The sequence below is a fragment of the Triturus cristatus genome, chromosome 5_2 (genome assembly GCF_964204655.1).
Source record: "Triturus cristatus chromosome 5_2, aTriCri1.1, whole genome shotgun sequence".
In the NCBI taxonomy this organism is placed as follows: Eukaryota; Metazoa; Chordata; class Amphibia; order Caudata; family Salamandridae; genus Triturus; species Triturus cristatus.
The window spans coordinates 889,886,791-889,899,277 of record NC_140588.1 but is presented as its reverse complement, the minus strand read 5'-3'; the positions used below and the strand labels follow the sequence as shown (position 1 = coordinate 889,899,277).

At 50.0% G+C, this 12,487-nt stretch overlaps 1 protein-coding gene across 3 annotated transcripts in view; it reads left to right on the top strand.

Moving 5' to 3' along the window:
• RADX (RPA1 related single stranded DNA binding protein, X-linked) overlaps positions 1 to 12,487 on the top strand; it is a 529,236-nt gene that overhangs the window by 305,475 nt on the left and 211,274 nt on the right. For all 3 annotated transcript variants that reach the window (XM_085608034.1, XM_085608035.1, XM_085608033.1), the window contains exon 10: positions 11,120 to 11,328. In XM_085608034.1, the coding sequence (XP_085464160.1) occupies positions 11,120 to 11,328 (209 nt within the window). The remainder of the gene's footprint in view (positions 1 to 11,119; positions 11,329 to 12,487) is intronic.

The window sequence follows — 12,487 nt, the reverse complement described above, 5'->3', positions numbered from 1 at the left end:
CTTCCTAGAGAAGTGGTTGCGGTCGCGGTCCCTGAGGGCTCTCTCTCTCTCTATGGTTCGCGATTGAGCGGGCCCACCGATCTCTTGCCCCTAAACCACCGCCGGGTGCGGCCCCCCAGCCAGTCGTAATGCGAGTTCGCAATTTCAAAGACCGTGACGCCATCCTGGATGAAGCCCGCAAACAGCAGCGGCTCCGCTACGAAAACCACACAATCATGATCTTCCCGGATTACACCCGTGAAGTCCAGGGTCAGCGCTGCTCCTTTGGTGAAGTCAAAGAAAAACTGAGGGCACTCAACATCCAATTTCTGCCCCTTGTTCCGGCACGCCTGTGAGTTGTGTTCGCTAACAAGACTTTGTTCTTTGACACTCCTACTGAGGCCTGGGCACCGGAGGAGCACCCTCTGCGGGCCAGTGACCGGAATCCACTCCCGGGGGGGGGGTGGGGGGGGGGTGGATGGTGGGCCCATCCATCCCGCGCCTTCTGCCCCCCGGCCTCAACGCAACTGCTCCCGCAGGCGCCGTGGGCAGAGTCGAGCCAGGTCAGACTCCCCGTTGGGCCCCTCCCAACAACCAATATTGTTTTCAGAAGAATCCTCGGCCGGGAGACTCTCCGGCTCATCCGGCCACCTGGACCGCAGGGGTGCTTCGCCCTGGCCCGCTTTGCTGGACCTCCCAGACACAGACCTTTCCCATAGCCCAATGCTCCTGAGAGACCCTGCTTGAACTCGTCTCTGCCTGCCGGGCTTAGCTCTTAGACTCATATTGTTCTTTTCTTCCTGATGGACTCGACTATGTACATCCTGTCATGAGGAGGGGTCCTACACATTTTCCCATTCCCAAGCTTTCTAGTTTGGTCTTTTGTTCATTGTTAGGATGACAGATGCTTCCGTTCCTGAAGTGTAGGGTGGGAGTTGGGACGGAGGGGGGGTGCGGGGACGGGACGTTGTCCCGAGTTTTTCTGTTAGTTTTTTTCATTTGTTGTTCAGTTTTGTCGCACCAGCAATCACATGGCACCCCGACTTGCACCCGGTGGGATGCACGGACTTCCCTCTGGACACCTAACCGGGCCTTCTTGCGTCCCAATTTGATGCCGGGCCTCCCTTTGAGACTTTACTGCCACACCCTGCCATTATGCCTGACACACCTCTACGAAGCACATACCTGTGCATCATGTCTTGGAATGTTAGTGGCCTCTTGGAACGTTTTAAGCGCATGGCTGTCTTACGTTATGCACAACGCCTGGGGGTGGACATCCTACTTTAACATGAGACGCTTTTGCTGGGTAATCACTGCCACTTTTTAACATGCTACAGCTGTGACAGGATTTGGCATTCAGGGTTCACTCAGGGATCCCGAGGGGTGGCGATCCTGGTAAAACGTTCTCTTCCCCTTGTGACTGTGCAGGTAATTCATGACGCCCAGGGCACCTTTGTGGCCTTCAGTGGCACACTAAACGATGGCCCCCTAAATCTTGTGTCGCTCTACTCCTTCAATGTTGACGGCAACCCTAACCAAGTCTGCTGACCTCTTGGCGTCTCTTCCCCTGGGTCCCACTTTCCTCGGGGGCGACTTCAATGCGGTCTCCTCACCTGCCCTTGATACGACCGGTCCCCCTTCCCCTAGTAGACTCCCACAGGCAAAACAGCTGACGACTTGGTCCGAATCGTTGGGTCTATGTGATGCATGGCGTATATGGCACCCACATTCTAAACAGTTCACACACACCTCGGCGGTGCACCACACGCAGGCGTGCATTGACGCCATCTCCGTTCCATCGACGGACTGCCTCATGATTCAGGATGTCGCTATCCTCCCTCGAGGTATTTCTGACCGTTCCCCGGTACTGATTCGCACGGGGCCAGCTCAAGCTCCAGCGACAGGCTCAAATGCAACTAATTATCTGACGGGAGGCGCAGGCTCTGCGCCTTGAGCGTGCTTCCACCCAGCTCCAGTCGGAGATCAAGCAGTTGTCGCTGGAAGTGGCCAAACTCCTCTGTGGCCAGGGTATATGGTTGGGGCGTCAGAAATGGCTCACTCCTCCACCGCCTAGCCACATATCCTAGGGCAAACCGCATAATCCCTTAAAATCATGGCGCCAGACAGTTCGGAGTGCCGCTCCCCAACAGAGATGGCCCATGCCTTTGCCTCCTATTACCGCCTGCTATACGAGGCTAGAACTCCAACCCTTTCTCTCGCGGGTCTGCTGGAGGTCGGGAACGGACACCTTCCTAGCCTGGACCCGATACTCAAGACGATCTAGACCGCACCATCACCCGTGAAGAAATTGGGGAAGCGATCACCCTTATCTCCTCCGTCAAGACACCGGGCCCAGACGGCCTCCCTCAAGAATACTATGTTCACTACCGGGATATTCTCACCCCCCATCTTGCAGAACTGTTTCGGGAAGCTGTTGAAAAAGGCTCCTTCCCCCAGGAGACGGACATGGCCACCATGTGGTTCTTCCTAAGTCCCAGCCGCCCTCAACACGATGCGTAGATTACCGCCCTATCTCCCTCATCAATACCGAAGTTAAACTGTTCGCTACGATCCTCGCCCATCGGCTCAAACCCCACTTGTCCGCGCTGGTTCATCCCGACCAATGCGGGTTCATGCCCTCACGCGGAACCCGGCACTGTCTGTGTAGATTGCAATCAGCCTTGGCCCACCGCCATCTCCTCACCCCATACCTTGCGATTCTTCTTGTAGACTTTGCGGAGGCTTTCGATTCGGTGGACTGGGGGTTTCTAAAGGATGTCCTTGATAAGATGGGACTTGGTCCCTGCTTTCGTGCCATGGTCCGGGTTCTCTATGCCTTCCCTCTGGCTCGTGTCCTGGTGAACGGGGTACTATCGGAGACTTTCTCGGTTTGCAGGGGAACGAGGCAGGCTTGTCCTCTTTCCCCCCTGCTCTTTGCTTTTGTGATGGAGCCCTTGGCGTCCCTGATGCGGTCATGTGAGCACGTGCGGGGATGGGAATGGCCCAGCACCGAAACAGACAAATTGCCCTTTATGTAGATGACATTATCATCTATTTAGCAGATCCCACCGGTTAGGCGCCCATTGTCTCCGCATCCTGCATTCCTTTGAACGGGCCTCTGGCCTCCAGTTGAACCCTGACAAATCCGTTTTAGTTCCCCCTCCACCTGTCCCATGAATGCTTCGATTGGCAATCCACTATACCACTTCGCCGTCAATCTTTCAAATACCTGGGGATATGGATGACCTTACTCCCTGAGCTTAGCTGGGCCCTCAACGTCACTCCCTTGGTGAAACGGGCCAAGGCAGATGCCCAGAAGTGGCAATACTTGCCCCTGAACCCCATGGGGAGTGTCATCCCCTTTAAAATGATGGTACTTCCCCGATTCCTCTACGTTCTTCAAAATACCCCGCTGTGCTTTCCCAGGGCCTGGTTCTGCGAATTGGATAGCACGACCAATAAGTTCCTGTGGGGGAAAGGTAGGACCCGACTGGTGCTAAATGTCTGTAGGACCCCTCGTTTGACGGGGGTCTGGGGATGACTCCCCTTTATCTGTATTACCTTGCCACACGACTACTCTCTATACATGACTGCTTCAACAGGGAATGGTCTGATCTGGGTTACAGGCTCGAACTGGGGGAACTGGGCCTAACCAAGGGTCAGTCCATGTTGTACGGGGCCCCTATTCCATCCCACCTACCAGAGGTGACACGCTCTGTGTTACTGGCCTGGCGGGCTGCACTGCGGCACACCAAGTGGACACACACACTGACCCAATGTGCACCCTTGTGGCAGGGGACCTGGATCAAAGAGGTTAACGAGCTGCAGGGCTTTAGGGCTTGGGACTTTATTGGCATCTCACAATTAGGCAATGTATGGGTGGGGGATCACTTGTGTTCCTTCAAAGACCTCCAAAATAGATACTTCCTGCATCAATCACAATTCTATAGGTACTTGCAACTGTGACACGCCCTCCACACGCACCTAACAGGTACACGGCTTCCTGATCATACCCTGCCTGAGGCTCAGATTATGTTTGGGGACCTGGGGAAGTGTGGCATCTCCCGCATTTATCGCACACTGATCAACAGTACCCAAACTTCCCTAGACCGAATGTGGGCTCAGTGGAAGGAATGGCTGGGAACCCTGGAAGAAGAGGACTGGCGCGACGCCCTTATGGCCCCCAGGACAGTCGCCTCCTCCGCCAGGCTATGCTTGGTACAGCTCTATTACTTAGATGTAGCCTACCTCACCCTGGTGCGCCTTCACTGAACGGGGTTTAGCCTGACCTCTGCATGTACAAGGTGTGGTCACGACCCAGCTGATTTCCTCCACATGGTATGGTCATGCCCCCGCTTGATGTGGTTCTGGGGTGGAAATTGAGGAAAAGCTCACCGAGGTCTTGGGGTGGGAGGTTCCCCATAACCCAAAACACACGATCCTGGGCATCACTGACGGGTTGGATGGGTCTCGGAACAAGAAAGTGTTCTTCACTACAGCAATGGTGGTTGCCAAAAGGGACATTGCGGCCTCCTGGAAATGCCCTGAACCCCTGAGGGTTGGACGCTGGCGGACTGGGGTGGACTGGTGCGCCACTCAAGAAAAAGTCATGTAGGAGGCACGTGGGTGTCCCAAGAAATATCGTAGGGTCTGGGGTAAATGGTTGGGGGGGGGGGGTCTGGTTTAGTCACAAGGGGAACGTCCAAACTGTTGCTTTGCCTTTATTAGTGTCTGTAAACTGGGTAGCGCAAACGCTTATATGTACTCCTGGATTTTCATGGTGTCGTGATGACTGGCTGGTGTCTTCTCTCAACTTAACAAAATCAATAAAAATGTGTTTATCAAAAAAAAAAGAACAATAAAGGCATTGTCTCGCGAATAAATATTCATACTCCTTGAAGAATAGGTTGTCTAGGTGATAAAATATTGTGAGAAATAATGGGAATTTCTTTTTGCTGTCCTGCTGTACTGGAGTAGTGTCCTGTTGTTTTTTCAGGTTCAGATTTGCAGTAATATGTTCTGTAATTTATACACATACCGTGTAGTCTGAAATGCACTGTTAAACAATTATGTTCGAGGCATATGAGCTGCAGATTATACACTGTGCATAGCTCGCCATCTGGTGTTGGGCCCGGATGTTTGCAGTTTGTTTTTCCTCTTGGAAAGTCTTTGGAAGTCACGAGTTCGGTGACTCCTCCCTTGGTTCGTATTGCGCATGGGCTTCGGCTCCATCCTCAGATTGTTTTTTTCTGCCATCGGGCTCGGATGTAATACTTCGCGCTCCGGTTCCGAACTTTCCAGTTCAACGATCGACGCAAAATCCTCGCTCATCGAGATCCTTCAGATAATAAATCATCTTCATCACCTTCTCTTCGGCACTTCTTCGATTCCGGTTGTCGACGGCGGCCTTCGGGCCTATTCCGGCTCCGGTCTCGGCTGATGGAAAGAACTCCTTTCAAGAAGTGCCCTCGATGTGGGTCCAAGTTTCCCCACACCGATCTCCACGAGGTGTGCAACCTCTGCCTCTCCCCTGAACACGAGGCTCGAGACTGTCCCGCCTGCAAGTCTTTTCGCTCTAAAAAGACTATTCGAGATCGACGGGCTAGACGCAACATAGCGCACTCCTCGACCTCCGCTCCAGTCGACATCTTCGGGGACGACGTCGAAGCTCCGGGACAGCAGAACATCAAGGAAGAGGACGACGACCTCGTCAGTGCTTCCGAGGCCAACGACTCCGATGTGGAGGATATCACCCCGGCGCAGAGGGTCGTGAGTACAATACCCCCTCCCACACCGATACCCACAAAGGCTTCTGTCACTCCTTCGCTTTCGGGCCTAGGTAAGACCAAGGATACTGCTTCTCACACCCCACCTTCGGGCCCGGTAAAGAAGCCTATTAAGCCTTCCGGCAGCTCGGGCTCGAGCCAGCCTACTATCGGTGCCGAAAAACACCCTTCGGCACCGAAGAAAAGATCGGCCTCCATCCCCACACCGAACCCAGTACCAAAGCCTTCGGTGTCGAAACCTGCCCTGCCGGTGTCGACCAAACATCACAAGGCCCTCGGCACCGACACTCCTGTGCCGAAGCCTTCTTCGGCGCCGACCAAAAAATCTGAGGTCCCAAAGAAGCTCGGCTTGGACAAGCCTAAAAAGCCGTCTGCCCCGAAAACTTCGGCGCCGGCCGAGCAACCAGTGTCCCAAGAACTTTTTACACCGGATCCTCTCCAAAAGACTCTCACCAAGGATCCAAAAACTGGACATTTGACATAGTCTACAAAAAAGAGACACTTGGACAAACCAGCTCCACCTCCAAAGAGGAAAGACACTGCTGCCTCTCCTTTCAGAGTGCCTTCCTCCACCTCCTCCACCCTCCCCACCCTCTCCACCCCCACATCGTTCCCCAACCTTGTCTCCTGTCCCAGACGACTTAGGAGACCCATTTTATGATCCAGCAGATGTGCCACAGGATCCCACCCCTACTGGATCTCCAGACCCATGGGACGACTACAATAATCCGGACATCCCAGATGTCCCACAGGATGACCTTTACCCATCTAGGCCATCCCCACCTGAAGATTCCTTGGGTTTTCACCACTTATTACAAAGGGCAGCACACTACCATGGGGTGGAGTTACACACTGACCCAGTAGAGGAGGATTTTCTCCTAGACACCTCTGACGACGCACATAGGTCTACTGCCATCCTACCTATGTTAAAAGGGGTGGTTAAACATGCACCAGAGGTCTTTAAAGACCCAGTCAGGGCCAGGGTCCTAAACCCCCGTATAGAGAAGAAATACAAAGCCGCCCCCACAGACCCTTCATATATTAAAGGCCCTGCACCTTTGGATTCCCTAGTGGTATCTACAGCTAGGAAACGCTCCAATTCTCAGGTGTCTGGCGAAGCACCACCACCTGACAAAGAGTCCAAGCTCCTAGACGCGTCAGGGAAGCGCACTGCGTCACAAGCCGCCAACATATGGCGTATCGCCAACACGCAAGCGCTATTGGCCAGATACGACAGGGCACATTACGATGAGTTAGAGACCATCATGCACCATCTCCCTGAAAAATATAAGAACAGGGCCAATGAATTCATCCAAGAGGGAAAACTAATAACTAATACCTCTATTCGCTGTGCCCTAGATGCAGCAGATACAGCCTCCAGGGCCATAAACACCAGTGTCCCTATACGTCGCCATGCCTGGCTCAGAGTTTCAGGTTTTAAACCTGAGGTACAAGCCTCTATATTAAATCACCCATTCGACCAAGATCATCTATTTGGCCCAAAAGTTGACGAAGCCCTCAAAAAGATGAAAAAAGATACTGACACGGCGAAATCCATGGGAGCCCTACAGTCACACACTCCTAGGCGCTCTTTTCGCCGCTCTTCCTTTCGAGGCACGGGCAGAGGCTACTCCTCGGATACTGCATCCACGTCCTACAAATCCCCTCCTCAATCTACCTTCACAAAGGGTTATCAAAGAGGAGGATACAGAGGAAATAATAACAAGGGCAGAGGCAAGACAAATACCGCCCGCTCTGCCACACCTAATACCCAATGACTTTCCCCCACTCCCTCTAGACCATTCCACTCCGGTCGGGGGCAGAATACAAGATTTCCTTCACGTCTGGGAGACAATCACCTCAGACAAATGGGTGACACAAATTATTCAGTCAGGGTATTGCTTAGAACTAACATCTTCCCCCCCCCCCAAACATTCCACCCAGGCACCGCCCTATGTCTCAAGAACATACTGCACTACTAAAACAGGAGGGGATCTCCCTCCTGCAAAAAGGAGCCATAGAGCAGGTCCCTATAAATCAGCAACATTTAGGGGTCTACTCCCTGTACTTTCTGATTCCAAAGACAGACGAGACTCTACGACCTAGCCTAGATCTCAGACCTCTAAACACTTACATACATTCGGACCATTTTCACATGGTAACCCTTCAACAAGTTCTCCCACTTCTTTCCCAGAACGATTTTCTCACCACTCTGGACTTGAAAGACGCATATTTTCATATCCCAGTACACCAGTCTCACAGAAAGTACCTCAGATTTGTGGTGGACGGGCAACATTACCAGTTCAAGGTGCTCCCGTTCGGGGTAACAACAGCACCAAGGGTTTTCACCAAGTGCCTAGCAGTAGTGGCCGCACACCTCAGAAGACAGCACATTCACGTCTTCCCTTATCTGGATGACTGGCTAATAAAAGCCACGGCCTACGATCAATGTGTGCAACACACCGCCGCTACAGTCCAACTACTCCATCAGCTAGGTTTCACGGTGAACCATCAAAAATACCACCTGGTACCATCACACACAAAACAATACCTCGGTGCCACCATAGACACCTCAAAAGCCATAGCCTATCCCAATCCTGCCAGGATAGCAAAGATACAGGCTCTGCGTCAAAAATTCATATCTCAACACTCTCTCCCACCAAGAGTGTTTATGCAACTGATAGGGATGATGGCCTCTTGCATCTTCGTAGTGCCCCATGCAAGACTCCAAATGCGTCCACTCCAGGAGTGCTTAGCGCGCCAGTGGAACCAGGCCCAGGGACAACTGGCAGATCTGGTGTTGGTAGACGGTCGCACCCATCGCTCTCTGCAGTGGTGGAACACCACAAACCTTTCCAGAGGTCGACCGTTCCTGGACCCGGTCCCACAAATAATCCTAACAGCAGACGCATCGCTCTCCGGCTGGGGAGCTCATCTGTTACATCTCACAGCACAGGGCACATGGACGCCACAACAGAAGTTACTCCACATCAATCATCTGGAGTTACTTGCAATCTTCCTTGCCCTAAAATCCTTCCAGACGCAGATTTCAGGCAAGGCAGTCCTCATTCGCACAGACAACAAGACTGCCATGTACTACATTCAAAAGCAAGGGGGCACACACACTCCACAGCTCTCTGTTAGATCAGAGCATATGGAGATGAGCAATCCCACAAAAAATCTTTCTCCTGGCCCAACACGTCCCAGGAGTCCAAAACACCGTGGCAGATCTGCTCAGCAGACAAACGCAGCAGATCCACGAGTGGGAACTTCACCCACAAGTTCTTCATCCGTTCTTTCAGAAGTGGGGGCATCCACACATAGACCTATTCGCCACCCACGAAAACAAAAAATGGCCAAGCTTCGCCGCCAGATATCCACACCCATTGTCAAAAGGCAATGCGATATGGATGAACTGGTCAAACAAATTTGCATACGCTTTTCCACCTCTCCCACTAATTCCATTAGTAGTGCGAAAGCTACAACAGTATTCCCCAACACTGATCCTAGTAGCTCCAACATGGGCCAGACAACCGTGGTACACCACGCTGCTGCAACTCTCGGTAGTACCACACCAAAAGCTACACCTCTCACCATGCCTCCTAACCCAGAACCATGGAGAGATCAGGCACCCGGACCCAGCTCAGCTCAACCTTGCGATCCGGCTCCTGAGGTCCTAGAATTCGGATACCTTAACCTTCCCCCTGATTGCATGAATATTATCAGGGAAGCTAGACGCCCTACTACTAGGGCACGCTATGCGGCAAAGTGGAAAAGATTTGTTGTTTACTGCCGCAACAACACAATCAATCCTTTAAATGTGTCCATACAGCACATCATATGTTATTTACTCCACCTACAAAGGTGTAACCTAGTATATACTTCCATTAGGTTACACCTCGCTGCCATTGCTGCTTACTTACAGAACAGGCAACACCTATCGCTTTTCAGAGTGCCTTCCATCAAAGCCTTCATGGAAGGCCTCAAAAGAGTAATTCCACCCAGAGTACCACCCTCACCTGTCTGAAATTTGAATATAGTTCTCACACGGTTAATGGGACCCCCTTTCGAACCATTACATAAATGTGAGCTGCAATTTCTCACATGGAAAACAGCATTTCTAGTGGCCATCACATCCCTTAGAAGGGTTAGTGAAATACAAGCACTCACTATACAGGAACCTTTTCTCCAAATGCATCAGAACAAGGTTGTACTCCGCACCAACCCAAAATTTCTACCCAAAGTCATTTCTCCATTCCATCTAAACCAGTCGGTAGAATTACCAGTCTTTTTCACACAACCTCAAACCGTTGCAGAAAGAGCGTTACACACACTGGATGTTAAAAGAGCTCTACTTTACTACAGCCAACGTACACAACCTTTCAGGAAAACCAAACGGCTATTTGTCTCCTTCTCTCCACCACATAAAGGCAACCCTATTTCTAAATCAGGGATAGCTAGGTGGATTGTAAAATGTATACAGATTTGCTACCACAAAGCAAAGCGAACGCTATCGGTTCCCCCCAAAGCCCACTCCACAAGAAAGATAGGGGCTTCTATGGCTTTTCTAGGAAATATACCACTAGATGACATATGTAAAGCAGCCACATGGTCAACACCGCACACTTTCACAAAACATTACTGTGTAGATGTGCAAACCAAACAACAAGCTAGTGTGGGCCAGGCTGTACTAAAAACACTGTTCCAAACAACTGCAACGGATGCCGGTGGTCGCCGCTAGGGTTGGGTACTGCTATATAATCTATGCACAGTGTATAATCTGCAGCTCATATGCCTTGAACGGAATATGCTACTTACCAGTATACATCTGTTCTTGGCATGTAGAGCTGCAGATCTATACACGCCCACCCGCCTCTCCGGCTACCTGTATCCGTTCCAGTCTTATCTTACTTAGATACAACACACATGGGTTTCTTTACTGTTTCCACTATGCTCCATCTTTCCCTGCTGGCGAAAAACAATCTGAGGATGGAGCCGAAGCCCATGCGCAATACGAACCAAGGGAGGAGTCACCGAACTTGTGACTTCCAAAGACTTTCCAAGAGGAAAAACAAACTGCAAACATCCAGGCCCAACACCAGATGGCGAGCTATGCACAGTGTATAGATCTGCAGCTCTACATGCCAAGAACAGATGCATACTGGTAAGTAGCATATTCCTTATGCCACAGTTCTAAAAAGTGATAATATGCTTGAATAGAATTCAGCCTCTTATATCTGTCTTATGTCGAAATCGATTCTTCCGTTTTCTGTACATTAAGTACCTCTCTCGAGTATTTTATCAGTAGTACATTCGGAGTGATGGATATAGCTGTAAAATAATGGTTCTTGCAGGAAGAAGAACTCTCGTCTTCTCCGTATGAGACCGCAGAATCTGGAGGAAGTCCTAGCCTTCTGTTGAAGGAGAGACCCCAAGGAGAAGCGAGGCAGGGTCATGATGAAAGAGATACTTCTGCACTTAGTGTCCTGGAAAGTTCGCAGGAACAAGGCACTTGGAATCCGAGCAAGAGAAGAAAAAGACAGCACGATTCAAAAGCGCAGCAGTAAGTCTGTTTCTTACTCGGTTGTAATTTTATTCAGCACATAATGTTTTTATTCTTTGTTTGACATGTAAAAGCATATGCTTTAAATAAGAGTACACCATGTTTAGAGCTTATGCAAATTCTATTTTCGCATTTTGATTAAATGAAATATTCTGAAGAAATATGATTAGGGTAAACATTGAGCTCCATTTTCTATCAAATGTGTGTTAATAATAAAATGTTACTTATCGTTATTGGGCGACCATATTTTGCCTGTTTGTAGTCAAGGGAAAAGCCCCATTCGGCCGTAAAAGAGCAGCTTGCTTTGTGGGATAGATTTGTTGGTGAAGTGTACACAATTTTCACATAGCTACGTATTACATTTTCTGCTGCAGAAATACTCCTGGCCACTGGTCCTGACAGATTAGAATATTCCATTAGGTTCTCTTCATATTTTCTTGGGAGATAAGCACCCCCAAAACCTCTACAGATTTCAGCTTGTGCACTCAGTGATATGTTTATCAAAAATGTCCTCCACCTACTACCAGCTTCCACTTCAGCATCTGAATAATGAATATGCCTGCCAGTCACTAAGACGTCCATCCATGGGGAGGAGTCTCGAGAGGGCATCTGCTAAAGTCTAGAACCTCACATATGTAGTGCCTCTCAATGTAAGGCTCCTAGGCTGATAGGTACAATAATGATGGATGAAGCATAGTTTATTAAAACTTTATTTGTACACCAATACACTATGACACCGGGTGGATAACAACCAACAGTCTCCTTATCCATGTTGCTGTACTACACCAAGACCATTGAGACATATCAAACCTTGGTAATCAGTGATCCAGGTAAGGCGTACCAGGAAAGAGGATGCAAGCTATAAAAAGCAAAATAATATGACGTTTCTTTCATGAACGGATAAAATAGTTGACAAAAATTGCATTGCTCTGTCACCTGAAGAGGGAAAAACTTTGTTAAAGACACACTCAATAAGAAATATCCTTCTACACTTTCATTCTCTTGATGCTTCAATATTTCCCGTCACTTAAATTCTTTATGTGCTCCACATTTTTCCATCTTTCATACTAACTGCATTCCTGTCTACTCCCATATTTCCCTGGTACTTTCCTGTGCCATCTGTGTATAATGCAGTGTACTGTCCAAATGATCACCTGAC